This window comes from Zootoca vivipara, chromosome Z1, assembly GCF_965207765.1.
Source record: "Zootoca vivipara chromosome Z1, rZooViv2.hap1.1, whole genome shotgun sequence".
In the NCBI taxonomy this organism is placed as follows: Eukaryota; Metazoa; Chordata; class Lepidosauria; order Squamata; family Lacertidae; genus Zootoca; species Zootoca vivipara.
This window is the reverse complement of record NC_142583.1, coordinates 27,804,970-27,831,839: the sequence shown is the minus strand read 5'-3', so window position 1 is coordinate 27,831,839 and position 26,870 is coordinate 27,804,970. Positions and strand designations below refer to the sequence as shown.

At 40.6% G+C, this 26,870-nt stretch overlaps 1 protein-coding gene and 1 long non-coding RNA gene across 7 annotated transcripts in view; one reads left to right on the top strand and one right to left on the bottom strand.

The window, feature by feature from the left end:
- LOC118083409 (uncharacterized) overlaps positions 1–24,306 on the top strand; it is a 64,049-nt gene extending 39,743 nt beyond the window's left edge. For 2 of the 3 annotated variants that reach the window (XR_015947462.1, XR_015947463.1), the window contains 4 exons: positions 16,390–16,479; positions 20,357–20,463; positions 22,219–22,369; positions 23,525–24,306. This is a non-coding gene — a long non-coding RNA (uncharacterized LOC118083409). Of the gene's footprint in view, positions 1–16,002; positions 16,480–20,356; positions 20,464–22,218; positions 22,370–23,524 lie in introns of those variants that run through there. The other variant, XR_015947461.1, reaches the window with a different exon arrangement.
- Positions 15,344–26,870, bottom strand: part of VEGFC (vascular endothelial growth factor C) — a 41,674-nt gene continuing 30,147 nt past the window's right edge. For all 4 annotated transcript variants that reach the window (XM_035111769.3, XM_035111770.3, XM_035111771.3 and 1 more), the window contains exons 3-7: positions 24,940–25,130; positions 23,258–23,409; positions 21,986–22,095; positions 21,365–21,698; positions 15,344–15,861 (exon numbers count right to left, since the gene is read on the bottom strand). In XM_035111769.3, coding sequence (XP_034967660.3) covers positions 15,747–15,861; positions 21,365–21,698; positions 21,986–22,095; positions 23,258–23,409; positions 24,940–25,130 — 902 coding nt within the window. In that variant the 3' untranslated portion in view covers positions 15,344–15,746. The remainder of the gene's footprint in view (positions 15,862–21,364; positions 21,699–21,985; positions 22,096–23,257; positions 23,410–24,939; positions 25,131–26,870) is intronic.

Below are 26,870 nucleotides of genomic sequence, written 5' to 3'. Positions count from 1 at the left end.
AATCCAGTTAACTACTGATTGCCCTGCTCTCATCATTTTTGCTTTCTTCATTTCTCCCTAGTCATTATGAAAAGGACTATATAGTAATAATGGCACAACGCTAAACTTGTTCATGGAACATGTCTTTGTATACCGAGTCGTGGATGGGGTGGGGTGAAAACACCACTAGCTGGCTTCAATATGTTCAGCCGAAAAACAACTGCAGATTCTACCTTCTACAGAGATGTGGGCTCTGTTTGTGTTGTGCTCACCTCTGTAAAAGGGAGTGTCCCCACCCCAATTGCTCTTTGGCTGAACACATGGGGGCACCCCATTCCTCATACTCCCAGACATGTTGTTATATTACGGATGGAGGAGAAATTAGATTTTGTTCACCTTTAAAATTGAGCATAGCTAATTCACACTTTTCAGAACAAGATGGAAACCGAGAAGTGTGCATCCTTTGAAATTTCACACTTCTTTGAAATTCGAAACTATTTTTCATTAAATTTATTAGATGCTTTTTCTTCCCACGGGCAACTCAGAGTGTCTTTACGAAAACAAAACAAACAAACAACTGCCCCTGCCAAATAATTCAATGAAAACCAGGGCAGGGGTAAATATGTTTTAAACATCCCTTTAAATATGGCTTCGAAATGTGGCATGTACTACACAGGGGCAGCGCACCTGGTTTCACTGCTTGAAGCAAAATGGGAAGTGCAGACCTGCTCTGCCTCTGGGACCCTCACCTCGGCTGGCACTGCCACTGCACTTCTCAGCTCTGCCAGCAATGCCGCCGTGCCCTCTTTGCCACCAGCACTGGTGCCGATTTCCTTTTGATTGACTCCAGCAAAACTCGCAACATCTTGCGAGATCTGGACATCTCGAATAGATTTAACAAACATGACCTAAAATTTAACCTCGGTTTTTAATGTTTTCAGTAATGTCTACCTACCCAGGTTAGGTCCTCCTAGACTACTGGTTTAGTGTGTCCATTGTACAGTATTCGCATATATCTCCCATGCTTGGGGCCTCTGAAGGGCTCTCACGTGTGGTATTTTATGTGTGAAGACAGGATGGCAACCCCTTTTTCCTTTATGCATGTAGGGCAGCCAGTTTCACCCACCCATGAACTGGCCCCCAAACAACTTGAATTGCTTCCTATAATCAGTGGATCCAACTTTGAATACTTAGAGCTCTAAAGGGAAGGCAGTTCCTCCTTCACACTATCCAAGAGATCTTTATCTTTGCTATGACGATATCCAAGGTTATTAAAACCAACCACCCTGAGCAAGTATAATGGGCAGTAAGGATGTTATTGTTTCCTTGACCTTGACTCATAGTATTTTATCCTACGTCAACACGTTTTTAGTGCAGTGTTTCACTTGAAAAAATATAGAGGCAGTAAAGAGTACTAGATCTTACTAAAGGCATCTTACTGTACTAGCCAATAAAGTGAAAAAATCACATGCTCATTTCTTACAAAGAATTCCTGTGGAATTGCTAAACAGAAGGCTTGTCCACACATACCTTTCCTCTGCTTCTTCCAGGCACTGCCCGTAATTTAAAGCTCCATGTCCAAGCCCCCCCCCTTTGTTGCTCTGGAAAACCCTGTGAAAACTCCCTCTTTAAAGCACAATCACAGCAAATGTCAATCAGTGAAAAATCTGAATTGATGCCTGCACCAATTCAGCTTTAAAGAGTGGGTTTCTGTGGAGAAAGCTTGGGGCAAAAAGAAGAGTAAGAAGAAGAAGCTTGGACACAGAGAGTTAAAGCATGAACTTCTGTCTGGAAAGAGTGGGGGGAAAGGTATGGTGCAATTTAGGGCCAACTATACATGATGTTAAATTGTGTGAAAGCAATTAGCATGCACATTTAAAAAAATGTAAATAGCAGATGAGGAGTAGCCTGAGCACCCTCAGGCCCTTATGAGGAGAGGGCAATAGGAGGTTTCTCCCATGCAAATTGCCTTTCCTCCATGCCTGGGTCCCAATATGAATCAAGGCCAGTGCTAGCTATTTCTGAAAGAAAAATGGCAGACTCAGAGACAAACCATGTGATTATCTTCATGTGTAGCTTGGCCCTCAGTTTAGTTTCTGAAACAATCTTAGAGCATTTTCACACACAAGGCTTAAAGATGAATTATGAAGTTTGTATTCTTCCTGTTTGTTTTTTTAAGGCAGGTTTATGGTTGCTAGAAAAAGAAGCACCTATTTCTGGATGTGTAGTTTACAACAAATGGAGAAGACATAAAATTAGGGAGCAAAGGACAGTATTGCAACACACTAGGTGGTGCTGTAATCCTAATCGGAGCCTTGTGAATGAAAATGTAGTATTATAATAGAACATTTGGAAACACACCTGCTTAGTTTGCATTATATCATTACAAAATATTGGTGTCCCTTTAACTCAGTTTATTGGCAGTAATAGTAAGCATATACTGAGTTCCTTTGAGCACTCATAAAGCATGACAATAGGGTTCTGGGACATGCACTGAGATGATTCTTTGAAGTTCTAGACTAGAGGGTTTACATAAAACAGTCACACACAACATAGAAAAAGAGTGTTGTATGTTAAAATTATAAGGGTGGTAAAGAGAGATGCCACAAAATGTTGTAGAATATTTGGAGGAAATTATACAAAGTGGTCTTTTTCTATTTGGGGTGAGAAAAAGAAAACTCAGAATTTTTCTCAGAACATGACCTGAGACATGATCTGAGAAATTTTGGCTCACTCTGAAAGAAAAAATACTAGAATTCTGGCTCAGTTAATGAAGTTAATTAGTTAGGCTCAGGCTGGACTAAATAAGTTCCAAAACATAATTATATCTTGAAATTCACAACTGCAAAGATGTGATGATAAGTTAGATGGCTTTTAAAAAGATTAGACAAACTTATGAAGGATATGTCTATCAATAGTAATTAGCCATGATTGCTAAATGAAGTCTCCAGGATATATTTCTCAGTACCAGATGCTGGACACGATCAACAGGGTATGATCACCACCTTCATGACCTGCTTGTGACCTTGAAGAAGCATCTGGCTTGCTGCTGTCGGAAACTGAATGCTAGAATGTATAGACCTTAGTCCAATCCAAGGCAGTTGTCTTTTTTAAATTACCTGGAATATTTATGCTCTTTACTACACTATATATGTTACAAGTTGTAATCCAACATCACTGAATTTTAAGGCCAAAATATTCTACTAAAAGGTTATCTCACGTTTTCTGGTAATCATGTCTACAATAATAAATTGCACTGGTCCTCCAGCATAGCAGCAGATGCTAAACAGAGATCTTTTTCAACAGTGTGTGAGAGTTCTAGATGGATGCAATGCCAATTGCCTGGAGAAAATTGAAAAAGCAGTGAGGTGCCAATGCAGATTTTTATTGTCTTCTCCATTTTGACACAGAGAGGGATAATTTGCTTGGTCAAAGGTTTTGGAAACTCGTATAAAAAGTGGCGATCTTCTGTAGTCTCTCTTTTTCTGAACAAATTCTTCAATCATTTACAACTTGGAGGCAAGTGGGAGGCCAAAAGCTGTTTGCCAGGGATGAACACCCCCACCTGCACAATAACTCCATCAGGGCATTGTCCTTTGTCCACTTCGGCTCGGGCTTTCCTTGCTCATCCCAACTGATCTATTTGGCATGTGAAGGAAACATTCCCACTGAAGTAACACATTTTATCATACTCTGTATCCTTTTGCAGCTTCCTTATCACAGACCTCTTTGTCATATTGAGTTCTCTAGCAGCTGTGTTTATACATGGGCACATGATCATAGTGTGCACTCTGTTCTTCCTATTAGATTTCACTCACAGCTTCATGTGAGTGAGAGTTATCATAAGGAGTGTGATGAACTTTTGTGATATGTGGTGGTGTGGGGCAGAAGGGGATAAAGCTGGCATTCAGAGAGTGTGGAAATACTCAGTTTAGCTTACAGGCAGATATTTCTTAGTGATGTTTTGAGGCACACAACATGCCTAAACATCAACAACTTTGATCAGGAAGAGGGATTGTTTTTCATATATTCTTTTTTTTAAAGATACTAAACATATTAGAAACTATAGAAAAACATTGAATGTTACATAGAACAGACGAAGTGTGAGAGAGTTTTGGCTGGTTTTGTTTTTTGTTCTCTTATCTGCTGGAACATATAAAGGTGCAATATTATGTAGAAATATGTGAGCTGTACGTCTGTAGCATATTCAGGTCCACATTGGAGAGATGCTCTAGTTTTTCCGTAGCAAACTATACTGGAAGTACAAAAAAGGAAGAAAATAATGGGAACCTCATCATCCACACTTCCTTTGACGTCTTTCTTCTTAAATCTGAAGTCTCCTGAACAGTCATAGACAAACTGAATTAAACCTGAACTACTTCTGTTTCTCAGGTCTAGAGTTCATGAAATCCTTACCGATCAAAGGAAATGCAGTTTGGTGTAGGGATAGAGCTCTCTCTCTCTCTCTCTCTCTCTCTCTCCCCGTCTCTCCTCTGGCAGACCCCAGGAGGCTGGCTAGCTATTTTATTTTATTTTATTTTGCAGGTTTGTAACTTTTGTGGGATTATTTGTAAGACTGGTAGCAATACCTTGCCCTCATTCCAAACAGTTGATATTCTTATTTTAACTAGGGTTGCCATATTTTAAAAAGTTGAAAAAGTTTTGGAGCCATCTTTGAGGAAATCAGCCAAAATCTACACTGCTGGCATGGGTTGCCATACGTCCACATGCCATACGTCCAAATCACATTTAAGTGATTTCTGCCCAGGCACTGTTTCCAGCTGCCTAATCCAGGGTATGTCCAGGAAATTCCGGATGTATGACAACCCTATTAACACTTTGTGTTAGGGATTTCATTTCCCAACAACTCAGGATCATGATGAATGTATTAGAATGGGTTAGAAAATCTGAAGGACTTTTGACCTTGACATTGAGTCAATTTCCTGAAAGGCAGAGAGTCACAGAGACTTTCTCATACATAATAAATGTGATTCATATTAGTGTGTTGCATTTTCTTCCTCTTTATTTTAATGGGGACTTGAGAAAAAGCAAGCATTTTAAACACTTACTTGAATAAAGCTTCCAGTCTTATGTTTTCTACTTCTTGGGTGTATGCTCTGTTTGGCTCTAGAGCTAGATGGTTTGTTATTTCAGCAGTCTTCAAACATGTAATAAATAAATTTCCACTGGGTTGGCACTTCCTTTTTTACTTCCTTGTTGCAAAGCTTGATTGTTCTTTGGAACTCTCTGGGGATTCCAAGGGCTTTCTCAAAATGACCAAAATGGTCAGAAGATTCAGTTATCAGATTCCTCGTGCCATTTTCACACAGAAAATTCAGCAGATGCAATTTGGCAGAACAATGGAGGTATGGCCGAGCACTGCAATCGCAAGAAGGCTGAGGTGGAATAAAAATCAAACATTGATAGGCATATGCTCCTTCTGGGATTCATTACACCTTTGGGCTAATATGTGAACAAATGAAGGCTATTAATGACAGCTATTACGGCTTCTTCAGAAAATATCCCTTACCAATTCATAATAACAAAAGGTAACTAAATAATAAAAACCAGTCTAGGCAATATTGTATAAAACAATACAAAGAAGCTAACCAAATTTAATAACAGTCCTATTTAGGACTTCTCAAACGTCACAGACTAACCTTGTATAAATCACCCTGTACCTTACATGCAGAAGTAGTTGTGCAGGTTTCTGTGTCCTGCATTGCTAACTCTCACAACAATACTCGGTATGTTTGTGGTTCTGTTCTTAATGCTCTGCAAGCTGCCATTGTTGTGGCCATAAAATCAAGAGTTGCTCACTATCTAGGCTGCCCAGTTGTATGTCATCCCCACAATACTACTAGAAATTGAAGGGATAGAAATTCTCTGCAATCAGAAGGGAAAGTTACATGGAGCAGCATCATACAAGAAAGCTGTTTGAAGAAAGTCCAGATACAGACCATGCCTTAGGTAGTTGCCGAGAGGTGTTTGGCACTTCAAAGCTGAAAATGATACTTACGTAGGAAATAGAATGAGGACTAGACCATGTGAAAAATGAACATAAGATTTTAGCTGCAGTTCATTCATTTTCAGCTTTGTATTCTTGTTATAAAAAAGTGCACCTAGGCATTCCGTTGTTGCGCCCATAACCTTGGTTTAAAGTGCCATTTAGCTCCTAGCTTTCATATCTCAGTTTTTAACACTGGATATGATATGAACTGACCTGATCTATACTCTCTGCTTTAATGTGTTCATTAGCTTGAATTCCACACTTCTCTGAATTTTGCAATACAGTTCTCATCTCAAAAAAATGTATTGAAATGCATTTAAAATATGCATATAGATATATAGATAACATATCAAACACAATTTTAATATGCATTTTCATGCCACTGAAACATAGATTAATGGGAAAATGTGGGAAATGGACTTATGAATCAATATATGGCAGAAATTGGAAATAGATTAATCTGCCCAGCCCCAGCATCTACCAACAACAATCACATTTCCACATTATTATTTTCTCAAAGATGACTGCAGAGGCCACTTGGGCTAGATAACAATGATGTAGTGGAAGTAAGGCTGACAATAGATGCTACACACTGTTGCATTCAATTTCTTTCCTCATTATATTTTACAAGCTGGAAACAACTTTGGGAGACCATGGATTTAAATAGAAAAGCTCTTGGAAGGATTTTAAGTGAGACAGCAGCCAACAGGATAATGGTTAAATAGGCCACCCTTCTCTGTTTGTAGCTTTTCAAGGCTGCATTTGAAATTCTAAAAAACTGAGAAAATTGTATGTATAACATACAGCTTTTGTCTAACTGGTTCATTTAGTACCAATCTGATACTGTAATACTAAACAAGGATGTTAATTATTACAGTTACTACTCTCTGGCTTTGTTGAGCTCAAATTTACAAAACTTGTATAGACACAGTAGCCCTTTTAAAAATGATTCCAACGTAGCCTGAGCTTGTGTCTATTTTGTCTATAGTGCTGGTTGTAGAAATATGCAAGGGTTAAAAAAAAATTCCTGTACATTATTTACTTCCTACAAAAAGTTGAAATTAATATTGTGACATTTAGCTCCGAGTACGTAAGGTCTAGTAAAGTAAATAACAAGACTGCTAGATTGAAATTTATAGCTGCATTAGGCCAAAACAATTAGAAGACTTGCCAGAAAGTGTCCTTGCTTGAGAGAGACTAGTGGCAGAAGAATTCTTGAGTGCTGCCTGCAAAAATGTAATTGATTGTACAAACATATGCACCGTTGAAAGAGTCGCAGAAAATGCATTTGCTTGTTGATATGAGCCAGTTCTTCCAAAACCTATTAACAGCTTAAAGTGTGTGTGTGTGTGTGTGTGTGTGTGTGTGTGTGTGTGTGTACACACGTACGTGTGCGTGTACGCACGCGCACACACACACACATGTATTTAACAGTGTTCAGAGTTGTTCTGTCTGTTCCATTGCTTTATGGTTTAGCAATCAGATTATTTGGTTCGAATATAGGAAACACAGATTAAAAACATTTATAGACACAATGAAGCGTATTGGGTGGTACTGGGCAACCACTAGCTCTCAACCTACCTTTGTTGTGAAGTAAAAATGCTGTTTTGTGCTTTTTGAACAATACAAACTTAAATAAATTTACACTTAGTCTTAATCTTCAGGAAGTCAAGATTTTGGGAAACTGTCTATTTGCATTTCAGTGCTGTGGTGCAGTCAGTATTTGTTATGAAGCTGCATAAGATTGCTTTGATAGTATTGCTTATTCTATTAGCCAAAGGCCTTAGATCAGCCACCCCCAAACTGCGGTCCTCCAGATGTTTTGGCCTACAACTCCTATGATCCCTAGCTAACAGGACCAGTGGTCGGGGAAGATGGGAATTGTAGTCCAAAACATCTGAAGGGCCGAAGTTTGGGGATACCTGCCTTAGATGTATTCTTTGTAAAACAACAACAACAACATTTTTTTTTCATATCCATGTTCTAGAAGTAAGTACAGCATATTTAGTACCTTGACTATATTCTGTTGCACCAAGCATGGAAAGGCTCATAGCTCTGTTGCAGGGCATGCATTTTGCATGCAGAAGGTCCCACTTGCAATCTGGGGCATCTGGTTAGGGCAGGAAATGCTCCTGTCTGGGAGCCTAAATAACTGCTGCCAGTCAATGTCGTCAGTGTAGAATTGATAGGACTGTGTTTAATGGACCAATTGTTTGCCCGGGAGTAAGGCAGCTTCCTGTGTTCCCATGGTGGAAGGGCAAAATAATGGAATAAACTATTTTAGGAATGTCTTCTTTGATTGTCATGCATAGAAGCAATGAGCAGAGCGGCCCAGATAGCTGCAAACCCCCAGAGCTGATTGTGCAGCCTTAGCAGAAGTGATTGAAAACCCCAACCCTCAATTATTATTCCCATGTCTGGGATTCAGATGCTCATTGAGAATCTGCCCTGGTGAGTAAAAGGTTGGTAAAAGGTAAAGGGACCCTTGACCATTAGGTCCAGTTGCAGACAACTCTGGGGTTGCGGCACTCATCTCACTTTACTGGGCGAGGGAGCTGGCGTACAGCTTTCGGGTCATGTGGCCAGCATGATTAAGCCGCTTCTGGCAAACCAGACCAGCACACGAAAACGCCGTTTGCTTAATTTGCCTAACTACCAAGGCTTTCCTTGTGACCAGGAGTCTTTCATTCATGGATCCTTCAGTGTATTTGTCTCTTAATTAGCCAAGGCCAATAGTTTCTGCAAGTAATTTATTTCCTTTTAATTATGGGCAGAAATACAGCCTCACATTTTTAAAAGCTTGGGAGCCAGACTAGGAAGGAGAATATGGTTGTTAACGGAAATCAAAGGACACCTTTCATAAAACACTTTTGCCACCAAATGAGATGGATCCTATTAATATCATATTCAGGCACTGAAAATATTCCAGAGCAGAGCTAAAAAAAACTTGATGAATAAGTAAATATTATATGTGTGATAACTGTGCTTATCAACCACATACAAATGAAATATTGTTTATGGAGTTGAATTTATTTCTGAAAAACCACACTATAAAACAAAGAAGGCTTTGTCTTCAACTAGAACATTTAAAATATCATTTTGACTTCTTTCCAAGAATCATGGACTTTTCCCTTTCAGTTTGTACATGACAGTAACCAGCTCTTTCCTTTCAGAGTTTTGAAGTGTAGCAATAGTTGAATTAATGTCAAAAACCTAGCATGCAAAACGGCAAAAGAGACCTGGAAAAGATGTTTAGGACTGTTTGACACTTGGTCCTTTTTATAGCAATGTTTCTGGAACACAATTCGACAATCCACGTAATGACCTGCACTGTTTCAGGGTGTCACATGTTTTACTGAGTATATGAGAATACATGTATGGTTTCTTTGGAAAGCAAGTGCTAGCTTGTTACTTCTCAAAGAAGGAACACACTGAAGCAGAATTTAGTGAATGAGATGGTTCAGAAGTATGTATGTATTTCAATGACCATGGTAAAAATGGAAACATCTGGATTTTTTCAAGTCTCTCTGAATGGCTGCATTTTTGTGTCTTCCACTAATACCAGAAAATGTGTGTGAAGTTTGTGAATGGGTTTCGACATGACAATGTGCACTGAGCTTTCCATAACTTCCATTATCAGAAATCCTGCATGTAACTTTTCTTTTTAAAGTCTATTTTAAACTGGCTTAGTAATTGAGAAGTCCTGGAGCAGGACCAAACAATGTCTAATTTAATCCTTAGCACCCGATCAAAGCATCCATGTGAGAGCGTAGTTATAAGAAATCACCATTTGCCAGTAGTTCCCACAAAGCAATATCTGAGACACCACAGTCATTTCCTATCTCCAAGTATGGGTAAGACTGTGGTGTCTTTTATATGAATGTGTGGTTAATGCTGGCAAAATTTGCCTTTATTATGTTGACCACTAACTCTATATTTGATGGAAACAGAAGATGATCAAGCCCAGAAAACCAACGTACTATTTTACATATTAAATTTTCCTCCATGTTAGAAAAATGTTTTGTTTTTGTAATAGAAACACAATAACATTTTGGGCTGTGTATGCAGGGTGCTGTTCCATGAAGTGGCCTTATAAGCTGTGCCCATGTTTCTCTCTCTCTAAATATAATTCTTTCAGTGTGCATGTCATAGTTAAGATAGCTTTAACTATATCTGTCTATATCTATCTTATCCATCTTATCTATCTATATCTATCTATCTATCTATCTATCATCTATCTATCTATCTATCTATCTATCTATCTATCATCATCTATCTATCTATGCATTCTGAAGTTTGACACAGGATATAAGAGCAGAAAGAAAGGGGTAGCAAGGCCTTGGTGGTCTTTGAAGTTAAGGATAAAGAATTTGTACTGATCCAGGAGTGGAAAGGAAGCCAGTATGGGAATTTAAGGTGGGGCACCACCTAGAGAAGTTAGAGAGGTGAATGATTTTGGAGTTGAGTGCTGAATAAACATGATAAGGCCAATTTGAGAAAGCCAGGGAAGCAAAGATTGAAGTAGTTTAGGTGAGATGATCAGCCTGTAGACAAGAGAAGGACCATAACCAAGTGGTAGAGGAACTGCTTTGCTTGCAGAAGATTTCTTGGAGGAAACTTATTTTCTAGATCCGTTTCAATCAGGGTTTTGGCACGGAAACTGCTTTGGTTGCCCTGTATGATGCCCTGTATGATAGACAGAGGAAATGTGTCCTTGTTAATTCTCTTTGGTGTCTCAGTAGCTTTGGTATTTTTCTGGAGTGGCTGTTAGGGGTAGTTGGTACCACTTTGTGGTGGTTCTGGTCCTACTTGGATGGTCGTTTCCAGAAGGTGATGCATGGGGAGTGCTCTGAGGTCCCTTGGAGGCTTTGATGTGACATTCCTCAAGGTTCGGTTTTATCCCCTGTGCTGTTTAACATCTACATGAAGCCGCTAAGTGGGATCATCCTACTAGTCCAGCCAAAGCATTTCATCACCTCTGTATTCTTTTGTGGAGAAAAAGACAGAGGATGAACAGGAAGAAGGAATGGGACACTGTATATGATGATTTTTTTTTTTTTTGGAAAATCCTGAAGCCCTATGCTGTTGGCTTGGGTTAAAGGTGGTTCCTGGGTTTGAAAAGATGCCAGTATATAAGTTCTAGAGGTTATTGGAAGAGTAAAAGGAGCAATGCTCAGTTTTGTAAATCCTTTTCCAAATGCAAGGTGTTGGCCTTAATATCATTTTCCCCCCTTTTCAGTGTACTGTCAGCTGAAAAACTTTATTAATTTTCCTTTGTTAAAACAGGATTAATAGTACTGGACCAATATTTTTTATTACACAAAAAACTTGAAACATGTTCAGCACAATTTGTAGTTAAGAGTCCCTAGAGTACAAGCATAACATTGTTTTCAGTGATTTACACTGACATGGGAGGGAGATTAGGTCTTTCACTTAATTATGTGACGTTAGGCAGATTCTTAAACTAAATGGGAAGTGTTAAGAAATAAAGAGAATGGAAGAGAAATATATTTGTTTGAATGGTTCAAATAGCCGACATTCCCTGTTCCATACAATGTTAATAGTCAATAGCCCATTTAAACTTTCTGCTTATTACTTAAAAAACTTGCGTAACAGCAACCAATGGATAAAAAAACTCCAGAAGAAAATTTCAGTGATTGTTTATTTGGAGATCTGGTTCTAACATACACGAGATACTGATACAAAGGTTGCATGCCATACAAAACAAAGATAGTTGACATATAGCAATATTTTCCCCCCAAGACAAACTAATGGATTTCCTGTAGGTTGACTCTGTTCAGCTTCACCTTTCTTTTAATTTTATGTGAAGAATTTTGAATTGATTTTAGAATTTGTAAATGTATGAATTGCCTCCACTTGTTTACAGTGTTTATATATGTTTGCCTCCAAGTAATCCATACAAAGCAATAGTGGATGGTATTCTGTGGTGTCCGTCTGCTGACAGAAATAATCTGCCAGCCTTATTGATGTGAGAGGTGTTTTTCAGCAATTCTCCCTCACCTCTGAATCTGCTTTAGCTCTTCCAAACCTCTGCAGCAGATTTAGGGTGACACAGGGAACTGCAAGTGGATGTGAGTTTAATCCAAAATTGTCACCGTCTCACCTTCCATCTATGGATGGACATGATTGGATTCTACCATGTTAGGGACGCAGGTTGCACTGTGGTCCAAACGACTGAGCCTCTTGGACTTGCCAGTCGGAAGGTTGGCAGTTTGAATCTGCATGATGGGGTGAGCTCCTGCTGCTCTGTCCCATCATCTGCTAAACCAGCTGTTCAAAAGCATACCAGTGCAAGTAGATAAATAGGTACCACTGTGGCAGGAAGAGAAACACCATTTCCGTGCACTCTGGCACTCATCACAGTCCTCCGTGCACCAGAAGTGGTTTAGCAGGCCCGGCTCTAGGTGCAGTCCCGGTGGCGTGGGGCGCCAGGGTGCCGGGCTGGCAGGGGGGGGCGCTGCACGAAGAAGCCGCGCGGAAGCCGTGCTGCGAGGGCGGGGGCACCGGAGCGATCTCCGCGCCTCAGCGCCAGGGCGCCCGACCTGCTCGAGATGGCCCTGTGGTTTAGACATGCCGGCTACATGACCTGGAAAGCTGTCGGGACAAACGCTGGTTCCCTCGGCCTGAAAAGTGAGATGAGCGCCGCACCCCATTGTCGTCTTTGACTGGACTTAACTGTCCAGGGGTCCTTTACCTTTTTTTATATAGCTTACTACCATGTTCTGAAACAGCAGGTTTGTTTTTTTTAGAATTTGATTGTCTGCACGAGTCCATATCATAGCTGCCAAGTCTCCCGTTGAAAAATCCGGGATCCGCAGCGGTGCGGCACCGCGGTGCGGTGTCGGGACATGCGTAGAAGCAACTTCCGGTGCTGGTGCTGCCCGATTTCCAGTGCCCAGACATGGGCTGAGTGGCACCCGAAATCGGTTCTGCACATGTCCAGACATGCGCAGAAGGAGCCTCCCTGGCAGGTAGGAAATTGGGGGATTTACAGGATTTTTTTCTATTCGGGATAACAGCGGGAAACAGATTAAAATCCAGGGGTTTCCCACAAAAAATGGGAGACTTGGCAGCTATGGTCCATATCTGCAGAAATTAAAAACCATGGGCCTATTGCAGCAAGAGAAACAAATCTGCACCCCTAATTACAACATTATAACATTAGCAAATATCTATATTTGCTAATATAGCAGTTCCTCCTTTGGGAGGAAGGTTCATATAAAAATATAGTAAGCGAATTATATATATTTATCAACAAGTAGAACTAGATCAGGGTGCAGGTATATGAAGCAAGGGTCACAGATGGTGTGTTGACTATCTACAACTGGCATTCCAGAACTACATTCTTCCTTCCGGTGACAGCTGTTGAAGAAGTACTTTTGCTGTCAAAAGGTTATAGATTTTGTAATAGCATTTGGTGCCAAAATCCTAAATTCTTGGATGTTCTCAATGATTTTTTTAATAAAAAAGCAGCACTACTTATTTATAGACATTCCTGTCTATAAACAAAATAGAAATATGCACATTCCTGTGTTCATGATGATGCACAAATGCATTATCAAAAGGTTACACACAGTATTTCAAATACGTACTTTTGTGTGTGAATGACAGTGAAGGTATAGCAGGTAGGAACAGACAGAGCAAGAGTAAACTGTATATACACAGGGATTTTTACAATGTCTGAAAGTCCTCTTTGAAACTAATATTGCATTAGTAATGCAATGATGCAGCTCTTTCAGACACAGGAAACAGAGAAACTAAAATCTGAGAAAAATTCAGAAGAGAACGCAAGCACTGCTTTCATAAAATTATGAAAGTTTGCAGCCCATTGCTTATACAAGTAGGCTTGTACAATTACTACCCCAGCAGAGCTGTGCCACCAAAGTGTACTGAGGAACACAAGTATAAATAATTCACTCTGATCCAGAGCCCACTGTGCAGTGCAATGTGCACATGGATTTCCAGCCACGTATGGGCTTACAAACTTCATATGCAGGCCCCTTTGAGATTGTGGCGTTGCCTCCTTAATGGAAGTTACTGGAAATGCTTTTTGCCTACAAGGAATCTGTGGATCAGGTGATTATGTTACATTATGTAATCAGATGCAGGAATGCTTCCTTTGGAAGATGTTTTGCATACATAATTGACTATTGAGTTGCCTGTTTCATATGATCCTCTTAATGTTTTTGTGTTAAAAGATGCACCATGATAGCATTAGATGTATAGGTGCTCAGAATGCAAAACCACCCAAAGATTATTAGGGGCAATACCTCTTGGGAGAGAAGTAGAGCCAAGGGGATGGCCCCCACAACCAAGGGGAGTGGTTTTACAAACCCTGTTCTGAATCTGTATCGCCAGCCTCAAACTTGCATGCTATAGTGGTAGGGCAACAAACTGTTCTGTTAGTCCAAACCTACACTGAATGGCTGAGAGAGAGCTTGAATCTCCTTTCCATGCCATATCAGGTCAGTTGGTGGGTGTGCAACAAGCTGTACAGCTATCCTGAATATTTGGAGTATAGTGTTGTAGGCAAGGCTGAGCAGTACAGAGAAAAAACACGTTAAGCATCTCCTTCCTACAGTTTGGGAGAGTAGGGTTTTATCCTGTTGAAATATGTGAGTGTGCGGACTGCTCAGTTACTCTAGCACTCTACAGTGATACCTCTGGTTAAGAACTTAATTCGTTCTGGAGGTCCGTAACCTGAGGTACCACTTTAGCTAATGGGGCCTACCACTGCCGCCGTACGATTTCTGTTCTCATCCTGAAGCAAAGTTCTTAACCCGAGGTACTACTTCTGGGTTAGTGGAGTCTGTAACCTGAAGCGCCTGTAACCTGAAGCGTCTGTAACCCGAGATACCACTGTATTCCCTTCCCCCCCCCATCACCAATAGGGCACTGAGCTGTTTCAAATATTTTGTTCCTATGGGAGGATTTTGCACATGTGCAACCCCTATTGGGAAGGTGTTTTTTTTCTAGGGAGGGGTGGTCTCTTTTTAAATAAGTAACATTGTCCTGCATACTTTGAGAGTCCTTTGAGTGTGTCAAATTTTGTCTCTGTATTTGGGGCCATTTCACTGATTGGCACAGGACAACCAAGTTTGCTCTTATAGAGACTGGTGAATAGACTCTAAATAGCATAAGGTCAAGCTCTGAAGTTTCATTGCTCAGAATATTGCTTTTTACATGTTCAGTGTTACAATTATGTATTACTGCCTATAGCAGTCTTCATTTTATCTGGATTCCAGTAGAATACTTAAAGTTGCCATTAATCTCCCCCAGCTGCAGCTATAGATATTAATTAATGAGATAGTACAGTGAACATGGTCAGCAGGATATAATACAATTTCATTTTATTTAAAACATATTTTGCATAATATAAAAATATTGATCACAGTGAGATTTAACAATTGTTACTGCTATAAACAAGAATGCAGTACAATACTTTTAATGGAAATAAATTATATAGTTATTATCTTTTTTAAAAAATCACAAGGAAGAAAATGTAGGCTGTTTGGTCATTAGAAAAAAAAGTTCTTATTGAGTTCTTTATAATGAAGAAAATCCCAGGTTTTGTTTTCTACATTTGCTTTCCACATGTCTTAAGAGCACAAATGAGTCTGTGTCCAATAGTCCTATGATGTCTCTTTTGCACAGTAAATCCAAAATGTTAGCAGTCTTTTTTTAAAAAAAACAACAGGAAAAATGTACACCAATTTGTCAGATGGTATCCTCTTCACTAATTAATAAGTGGTCTTTTCCAATATGTTGGCACACAACGGCAAACTTCTTCACTATAATAAAATCCAGGTTCACAGCGTTTCGTTCGAACTGTACATGGTGGTCTGTAGCAGCTGAAAGAAGTTGGGGGGGGGAAAACAGTTGTAAAACTGACATGAGAAATAATTCTGCCTATTCTGAAATCTACAATGTGCTCTTGGTAAAAAACCAATTAATCTATGCAAGGATGCTCTGTAAGGTGCGTGGATTCAAGTGGCTGGCAAACAGAACTGGATACTAAGTGCTCCACCCACAGCTGCTTCTCTCTCTCTCTCTCATGTAAGCTCTCCATAAATGGAAAACACCACACAAAGAGAGGCAAGGAAGAGGTGGGTGTAGTTCTGTGAATGATAGTTTCTAGCATCCAATGACGGACTGGATTTACCAGGGCTCTCTTTTTACTTACAGAAGCTGTTTCAGTGCTTTAAAAATAAACAAAACTCAGCTACTGCCCCTCCCCCACCAACTGCCAATTTTCTGGCACCAATGGAAGACATGGTGGTTTGCCCTGGTCTTTTCTGCATTTTCATGCAAGATGTTTATTTATTTTATTCTCACTTGTTGTAACTGAATTGTGAACTGTTTTGTTGTTGCTGTTCTAGTGATGTTAATGATGCCTTGGATCCAAGGTGAAGTGTGAAGTGTCAATATGAACCATCAAGATGAAGCAATCACATATCTGACTCAGTGAGGTAGGTTCTGAAGCAAATACTTCTTCTGTACACAGAGCTAATAATCACTCATTATCAAGTCACTATAACTATGTTACAACTTTCAAATATTTAAAAACATTCTAGCTATTTACACAACTACTAACTTTTTCTGGTACTGAGCTTCTAATAGTCTAATTTTATAATTACTCAAGCCTGTTTTGCTCATGTAGAGTTCCTATGACATCAATGGAAGCAATGTGCAGGTTTTCAGAGGCTTATATGTATAACATTATGAATTGAAAATGGGATGGAAAGACATCAGTAATTTATAGCACTTCAGTCAGGGAAGTAAAAAAGTATTTTGCTAAACAACACTTCATGCTTAGAAGATAAATATTTTGCATCAGTGGATAATTTGTTTCTACAGGGATTGCAGGACAAAGGCTATAAACAAGTCTGTCATAGCATGATAATTTCTTATGGTTGTTTTTAAAACAAGTTGACCTAACATAACCTCACACTGATAGTGCCAAATAGCCTCTGGTGTGTAATGTAGACAAAGCACTAGTCTTTTGCTATTTCAAACATTGGCAGCAAATCAAGAGCGAAAAGTATACGTTTCAAGTTTCAACACAGCTATATTTTAAATTTGTTTTCAAAATTGTCTGTTTTTTATAAAAAGATAGTTTAATGATCTCAATTAACATTCCTCCTGATTAATAGCTTATCATTTCAGTTTACAAATAAAATATTAGATGTTTGCACAACAAAATTCACAGGGGGGAAAAAGACTGCCTGGACAGAGAGAGGACACTTTCTTTCGTTCCTCTCCCTACATGTCCTTCCCATCTAACTTGCACCCAGAAAATGACTTCTGTATCTGGATTTTTAAAAGTAGATTGGTACACCTACCTCCATGGACCCAGCTCTGGGGAAAACACCCATTTCTTGATAAAACACCCATTTCTTGATTTGGAACTGCCCTGCTTGGGTTTGCTCTGAGAATGTGACTTTTAGAAAACATCTGAAGGCAGTGCTATATTGGGAAATTTTTAACGTCTTATGTTTTTCCAACTTTTTATATTTTGTAAGCTGCCCAGAGTGGCTGGGGCAACCGAGCCAGATGGGTGGGGTATAAATAATAAAATTGTTTATTATTATTATTATTATTAATTATTATTAATTATTATTATACTCATGGAGCACATGCTCTTCAAGGCAAACCCACCCCACCTTGCTGTATTTCTTTTCCAGGCAAGTGCCCACCTGCTTTTAGTGGCAGAAGTATCCTAATTATATGTGTGTATGGGGTGGGGACCTAATTGTATGTGTGTATGGGATGGGGACCTAGCAGTTCAAAAGCACATCAAAGTGCAAGTAAATAAATAGGTACTACTCCGGTGAGAAGGTAAACGGCGTTTCCGTGTGCTGCTCTGGTTCGCCAGAAGCGGCTTTGTCATGCTGGCCACATGACCCGGAAGCTGTACTCCGGCTCCCTCGGCCAATAACGCGAGATGAGTGCCGCAACCCCAGAGTCGGTCACGACTGGACCTAATGGTCAGGGGTCCCTTTACCTTTACCTTTATGGGGTGGGGAACAGAGTGTTGAGGACATGCATCTCAAGGTACATGCCCTCTAAGTCTAATTCTCTCCCCCCTTGACGCCCTGAGCCACTTCCTTCCTTCAGCCTTCTATTGATTGTACATACACATTACTCTCTAGTGGCAATATTCAGAGGCAACAAGAGTGTAGTGCACATGTGCAGTTCTGAACCCCTGTCTCTTTTCATGGGCGTAGGCAGGGGGGCAATTGCCCCCCCTAGAAGCAGGGCCACTGGCCAGCCTGCCCCGCTGCCCGCCCGGTGCGTCTCCCTTCTCCCTGGCTGGCTGTGGGGTGGGCGGAGGGAAAGCCAGCCACACACTTTGCGCGGCTCTGGGGCTTTCCCTCCGCCCGCCCCGGCGAACGCGGAGGGGGAGGAGGGGATCGGAGCAGCCCGATTTTGGGCTGCTCCTGGTGCCCCCTCGCCCCTGCCGTTCGAGGAGGGGGAGGAGGGGGTCGGAGCAGCCCGAAATCGTCCTCCCCCTCCACGATCGCCGGGGCGGGTGGAGGGAAAAGGGAGCTTTCCTTGCCCCGCCCCTTAGTCCCGCCCCTTGCCCCCTAATTTTCATCCTGGCTACGCCCCTGTCTCTTTTTGAGGTGGTGACTTTTGCATATGTAGGAACCTCTGCTGTTCTGGCTTTCCCTCCAAGGAATATTGCAGGTGAGGCACCTATTTTACTGTCACGACGGAGGCATTTTTTAATGTTTTCCTGAAAATAATCATTACATCCAATTATTGTAATAGTTAAGGATATGCTAGAATGCGAGGTGGTTAAGAGTCGCTTTCACATTTACAAAATTCCTTATCAATGGCACTATGAATGTGATCTGCATGTGGTTGTACGTTATGACATTTTATGCATGTAAAGAACTATGATACACCGGCCTTTCCCAACCTGCTGCCCTCCAGATCTTTTGGCCTACAGCCCCCATAATCTCTGACCATTAACCATGCTAGCTGGAGCTGATGGGAGCTGTAGTTAGGGATCAGGGAGAAATTTAAGTCAGTTGACCTTTAAAGGCAAACCTAATCCTTTATATCCCAGCAAGGGGGACGGGGACAATGGTCTGTGAGAGAGCTTCTCCTTCAAGTTCCAAAGATATCAGAAGCCTACAATACAGAAATTTGGAACTGGGTTTTCACTGTGGATGAAACTGACCTGTGGAGTAGTTTTCCGTTTGAGATATAACAGCCTCATATTATCCGTAATTTCTAGAGACAACTAAAGGCATTTATGTTCTAGTGGGCTTCCAAGGTATCTGAACAGGTCTCTGCCAGGAGTGTCTAATTTTTTTTATTAATACACTTTGTGTGCTCTTTTTAACTGTGTTTAAGCTGTTTTTATTATAGCCCACATATTGCCTTGAGATCCATGAGTGAAAGGGAACTACAATATAATTTACACTTTCAGAAACAATACGCAAACCAAAACATAGTTCAAAATTTGTACTTCTCTGAACTTTGCAATACAGTTCTCCATCCGAGTAATGTGTAAAAAAGAAGAAGCATATACTAGGGATCGTTCACTATAATGCATATATATTAGTGAAAACAACATACAGAACTGCATTAGGGTAAATTGCTTTGCAAAAATGTGCTTATTAAGACAAATTCACACTTGGTCCTTGTGGAAATTTATCAGCATTTAAATGGGAGAATCTGTTGCATCCTGTTTCAATGTTCAAAACGCAGCAGTGGCAGAAGCAGAGTAATGGCAGCACCAACAGTTCCCTTCCTAATAAACAAGGGACATTATTGGGGTTCAGGAGTTCTATGGAAAATCCATGTGAGCATATCCTTCTTGGGAGAATATGCAAACAGCCTTAGCTACTTTTGCAGAGGTTATTCAGGGAGATGTGCCATACTTTTTTGTACAGTGGACTATATCATGCTGTTTTCCTCACAGTAGAATCACATTCAGTTGTATTGCTTATTCCAGGTTGCTCTTGGCTCTGCTTTCTATAGTAAATGTAATATATATAGTGGACAGATAACTACTGGGAAGAAAAATGATAGATAATGCTCATCATATGAGCAAAGTGTGCTGGAGTTGTGGCTCTTCTCTGCATGAATCATACAGAAGTTAGAGGAATACGTTCTTACAGTGCATTCATTTAACCACAGTGTGTGTGTGAACCTACATCCGAACAGTGACAGCTGGGTTTACTAGGATGTAATTTTGCTAGTATAATTATTAGAATAAGGATGGCACTTGCAGAGAAATGTGTGTTCAATATGTACCAAAAGGTTGTGTTTGAAACAGGAGATTGTATTCCGTAAAAACAAATTTGGTACTGTATTATATGTTTGTAACAGGATTCTAGTTACACTGGAGCCAATTCTTGCAACAAATTAGCACAACTATGAGGAAATCTGCAAAGAATGAGGAAGAAACACCCTGGACCGACCTGTTCCATCTTGTGGTGAGCTTTTATAAAATAACTTTTCACACTTCTTCAACTCATTTGTATATAATACACAATTCTAAATCTCAAGTTACACAACACCTACTGGAAATTTAAAAGAGAACATATTTAAAGTTAGATTATAAAGGGAAATAATCCATAATGGGTTGATTGTTCAACTATGAGTTTACTCCTGAAGTTTCTTCCTATTAAATTAATTCTGCACTGTGCCTCTCCCAACCGGGGCTCCTATGCTGGCTCTTGTGAGCGGCAGAGGGATGAGCAGCCCAAAGGGGCTACTGGTCCCACCGCTGCACGGGCAGGTAGAGGAGCCGTGGTTGGGAGAGGTGTTGAGCTGTGCCTCTCCCAACAGCAGCTCCTCTGCCTGCTATTGTGAGCGGGAGGAACGAGCAGCGGGAAAGGTCTCTTTTCTCGCCGATCGTCCTCCTCCTGCCTCTCGCATGGGCAGGCAGAGAAGCTGGCAGAGACCGTGGAGGGGGTGGGAAAAGACTGAATTTGGGCTACTCCTTGCCCTCCCTCCTCCTGCTGGCGGGGGCCGCAGAGGGAGTGGGCACAGCCTCATTTCGGGCTGCTCCTTGCCCCCACAACCTTCTGGCGGGGGCCGTGGACAGGGCAGGGACAGCCCAATTTCTGGCTGCTCCTCGCCCCCCCACCTCCTGTTGCTGGCGGCTGTGGAGGGGGCGGGAACAGCCCAATTTCAGGCTGCTCCTCCCTCCCCCACCACTGGGAGCCATGGCTCTGGCCGCAGAGACATCCCTCCGCTCGAGGGATCCCGCTGTCGTCCGTGCCTTCGCTCCATAAGACACACAGTCCTTTTTAGAAGGGAAAAAGTGCATCTTATGGAGCGAAAAATACAGTATCTATTTGCATTTTGACGTATTTCAGTTGTTTTACTTACCTGCATGTCTGGTGATTGAATCTTTTTCCTTTCAAGAAGCACTTGTTTGGAGATTCCACACATTCACAAATACACTTTGCAGAATTTAGTGGCTGATGTTTTGGACATGTTCTTTTACATACACATTGGCACTTTTCTTCATCAAAATCCTTGCTGGGTCCACATGAGCTAGGCAGCAGTTTATTCTTACATGTACACTGGCATGATGTTCTATCCAGTTCTTTGTGAGGTCCACAGCTGGAAGGCCTCACTCCCCCTTTACAGACGCACTGGCAGGTTTCTTCATCAAGCTCCTTATTAGGTCCACAGATATCATGGTATCCTTCAGCAGTGTCTATAAACACAGCAAACATTAGGAAAATAAATAAATTTTGCTTCAGGCATTGCAAAAAGTGAAACATATCTGCTAGTTTCACATTTTTCATACCCATGTCTAAATCACTAGATTTGTAATGTGGAGTGAACAAACATGGGTAAATTGTGCCATTTTCTATGAACAGCCAGTTATAAAGGATTGGAGAGTTCTTCATTTTAAAAAGTTTATGTGGATGTAAATTTTTTTTTTTTTTGCTTGAATAATGCCACGTTAAGTGAATGCAACTTCTGGAGCACATTGCTTACCGGTATCCCCAAGGTAAGAAGAAAAACTGAAGTCATGCTGAGCCAGACATCTGCAAATCTGATTATTCCAGATATGATTTTTTGGGCAAGTTTTGTTTGCCACATGGCACCTAGGGATAAAGTATTGCATTATTTAGTGCACTGAAAATGCAAGACAAGAGTTTTTGTGCATGGGTCACAGATACTTCTGCGGACAAATGCAACCTGTTTTTCTTCCCTCCTCATAATTCCAGAACCTGGGGTCATCTAATTAAGCTGAAGAGTGGGAGATTTAGGACAGACAAAAGGAAGCACTTCTCACAGTGCATAGTTGAACGCTATAAGAAATAGATATGAACAACAGCTTGAATGGTTTTAAAGGAGTACTGGACAAATTCAGAAAAGGTAAGAGCTATCAATGGCTACTAGCGTATTCCAGCATGCATTTGTTGTAAAGTGAAGTGGCTTTGTTCACTGCCATTCCATTTCCACCCAATACATGCCACATCCTAAAAAACCCTGCAAAGTCCATAGGGCCATAGTGCAAATGACATTGAGAAATGACAAATGCCTATTGCATCAATTAATCCAGTAAGTCTGTAGTTTAAACTCAAATGTCATACATTAAAAACTCAGGGTAATGACCTCTAACACATACAAAATGTCTCTGGAAAAATCCCCACAAACTGTTTTATGATTTTTGTGGGTCCCCCCCCATTCTTCTGTATACAACTCAGTATGTTTTGAAATAACAATTAAAAGAATTAATCAAGCACATTCTGAAAGAGCACACCTCAGATTTCAAATTGATTTATAACACTTTGAATTTACATGCAATTCACAATAACTAAAATATGTTGTATTGTTGTTTAAAAGTTGAAAAATGAACTCCCCGCCACATCCTATGATCCTTATTCAATATTCAATACTCTGGCAAATTGTTGTGGAAGACTATTCATAATTTAGGTTGAGAATACTTCTTAAAATAAAATAATATCAAAACAATTGTTTATTTAATTTAAAAATTAGTTTAACTAAATATCTGAAGTGTTGCAGTCCTTTCAAACTGATAAACCACACTTTTATTGATTTTGATGTTAGGTTCATGCTCTGATACATGATTTTTTGCATAAAACTAATGGCATAACCAACCATGTCTTCTGATTTTTTTTTTTAAAAAAATCAACTAAATAACTTTTTCAATACACTTGTTTAAATATTTGTCACCAGTAACCTGCTTTGTATTCTAGAGTTTTTAAAATAGAGCAAGAAATATGCAAATCTAATACTTACTGTGTTTGTGTAACTGACAAGGACCGTCTAATGATTGAATGAACTTGTCTGTAGACATCAAGTTTGGACATGCATCGGCAGGATGTATGATTCGCGAAACTGATTGTTACAGGTTTGGGACCATGAGACAGTGGCACAGTTATTTCAAATAACTACACAAAAATAAAAGGGGGGGAAACAGAAACAAATTTTTATTAAAAGCAAAAATGAGAGCAATGTTTTAGCGTGCTGCTTATAATGTTTTTTAAATGCTTTTAACTGTTTTAGATTAAACTGTTTCAGAATGCTTAAATAAACCTGTGGATGTGTTTGATGCTCTGGACTCCTTTGGAAGAACGAACAGTATATATCTACCTCTCTTTTAAATCAGAACCTGTGAGTGTCTGGAAGTAGTTGGAAGCTAACAGATTGAGGTTGAATCCTGACAAGACAGAAATACTATTCTTTGGGGACTGTTGTGGGTGGGTGTGGGGTACTCCAGAGTGGTGCATGCCCTGGTTATCTCCCACTTGGACTACTGCAAAGCGCTCTACATGGGCTTACCTTTGAAGGTGACCCGGAAACCACAACTAATCCAGAATGCGACAACTAGACTGGTGACTGGGAGTGGCTGCTGGGACCATACAACCTGGTCCTAACGAATTTTCACTGGCTCCTAGTATGTTTCTGAGCACAATTCAAAGTGTTGGTGCTGACCTTTAAAGCCCTAAATGGCCTTTGCTCAATACACCTGAAGTAGCATCTCCACCCCCATCGCTCAGCCCAGGCACTGAGGTCCTCCTCCAAGGGTCTTCTGCTGGTTCCCTCACTGCAAGAAGCAAAATTTTAGGGAACCAGGCAGAGGGCCTTCTTGGTAGTGGCTCCCTCCCTGTGGAATGCCCTCCCTTCAGATGTCAAGGAAATAAAGAACTATGTAACTTTTAGAAGATATCTGAAGGCAGCCCTGTGAGGTTTTTAAAGATTGATGTTTTTATACATGCTGTAGGCCACCCAGAGTGCCTGGGAAAAGCCAGACAGATACATGGGGTATAAATAATAAAATTATTGTTGTTAATTCTTTTGTGGTATGGATGAGAGGGGTAAGTTCTTTAACCAAGGTGGCAGAATAATTTGTGCATGAGGTTGCTTATAAAAGTGAGGAATATACTAATGTAGCACCATTAACTTTCACTACTATTTGTTCAGTAAATAGGTCCTCTCCCTACCTAAGAACTAATAACCAAGCATTCACTTATATGGGATAAATAAAATGTATGTTGCTCTGCTTGAGCTAGAGCCCAGCCTAATGAATTGCTATGAACAGGACAAAATGAAAACATACAGAAATAGAAGCCTGTATGTTTGAAGGCTTTTCCTTTTCCTTCAAGTGTTTGCTTGGTCACATGGTAGCCAGAGGAAGGGGCTACTCAGTGTGACCCTGCTTATTACTCGTGTGTTAGTATTAATAATAAAACGAGGCTCTCATTTGGTCCCAAAATAATGATATAGTGCTGGGAGATTGGGACAGAATGCTGGGATTCTTATAGTTCTACAACAAATGCATTCATATTATATTTTACAATGTAAACAACAGAACAATGTATTCCTTTTAAAGCAGATCCAAATCTCAGTGCATATTTCAATCACATGCAGGCACTGAGAGCTTAAAACAAACCCAGAATGTAGCTGAGATAACAACCTACCGTTTTACTGATGAAGCTTGTGCTGATATTCATACACTGCAGCCCTTCACTATTGCAGCAACCTCCACATCTGTAGATGGACACACATGGAGGTTTAAAGAAGGTGTTTGTTGTTGCTCCATACTCTTTCCCCACATCTACACATACCTCACGTGGCATGCATTGAGTTTTTCTCCACTCATTATCAATACCTGCCAAGTTACAGGGAAAGCTCATAAGTTATAACACAGGTTTTCTTAATAGTTCAAAATCAGATTCCCCTGAAAGTAGTTAAAACTTGCTTATTAAATGGACCATGTTTATCTAGAAACTGAGTTCTGTAAAAAGCAAACACAACAAGAGCCAAAAAAAAAAAATCAGAGTTCTTTAATGCTAGTTCTCTAAGAGTAGTCTTATTACCAGGGCTTATCCACACTAACCTCCAGAGCTTTCCCTGCGCAAACCCACTGTTTAAAGGTGAATTGTGGAAAACCTGGATTGTCATTTGTTGTGCTTCAGCTTTAAAAGTGGGGTTTTTTGTGGGGAAAACTCCAGGGTGAAAGAAGAGCACTTGGAGCTTTAAAGCATGGACCTGTACCTGGAAACAAAAAGGTAAGTGGGGATAAGTCCTTAGGTACGCCTGAGCCACTGGTGCAAATGCTTTGTTGAGCAGGCTAGAATAGTCTCTCGAAAGGGCACCGAGGATCTTAAGAAGGGCAGAGCAAGCAGGGGTTGGGGCTTGCAGATGGAAGAATAGGAAAAAGAAACAGGAGCAATAAAGAAGAGAGAGGTATGGCAGCCAGAGACCAATTAAAGAGTATCAGAGGCAAGTCACATAAATTAGGGAAGGCCAAAAAAGAGGATTCTGAGAAGGGAAGAAAATCTGACAGATAGAATGGCAGAGAACAGAGGTAGATATCCCTTGGAGCATTAGAGGTGAGGAATCACCTACTGACTTGAAATAACCAACCAAATATTTGCTCGTAGGTTTCTAGCACTTATAAATGATTAGTGAATGGTTCCTTAGCAAGGTTTCAATAGTTGTGAGAAAACCTAGCTGGAAAAAAAAATCTACAGAAGAGAAGAAAACTGATGTTGCTTACCTTTAACAGATGTTGTTTGAGTGGTCATATATGTAGTCACAAAAAGGGGATCTGTGTCTGTGCAGAGCACCATCCTGGAACTTTCTAGAACTCAAGCCTGAGAGCTGATGCTCATGCCCCTAACCCTCAAAAGGGAGATATATCTCTTTTACATATGCCTGAAGGGGCAGTACGTGCACTTCTATTCAGTTTCTTCATGACTGTTGTGAGAATATCCCACCAAAAGAAAGGAGACACCTGCAGTGGGAAAGGAGGGTTGATTGTGACTTCACAGATGATCACTTGAAGAACATCAGTTACAGGTAAGCAACGTGTTTTTCTTCTTCATAGACTCTGTGCAGCTACACATATGGAAGACTAGCAGCCAACATACATGGAAGGAAGCGCTGGTGTTTTTATGGGGGGAAAAGTTGTTCAGAAGAGCTCTCCCAAAGATTGAGTGAGAGGTTATTTCGACTTCCAACACATAATGCTTTGTTAAAGTGGAAAAGTAGAACAATATAGCCACTTTGCAGAGTTCTTGTAATATTGTTGGCATCCATTTGTCTCAAGAGATAATGGAGTGCACTTCTGGGGGTGAAGTCAAACTGCTGCGATAGCAGCAGTGAAGTGACCTACCTGGGGCGCAAGCCTGGGCATTGTGGATGGATGTCCTGGGCTGCCCAGACGACAAGACCCCTCTCTCAGCCTCGCTGATATAGTCCAAAGGAAAGCAGAACAATATGCTTGGGACCAGCTTGGCTGCAAGAGCTGCCAGAAGGAGGCGTACAAGGCGCCATCCGTCTTAATGTAATGAAATACCCTAGAAAAAAGGTAGAAGCAGCATCTGGGGAAATGAACGCTATTGGG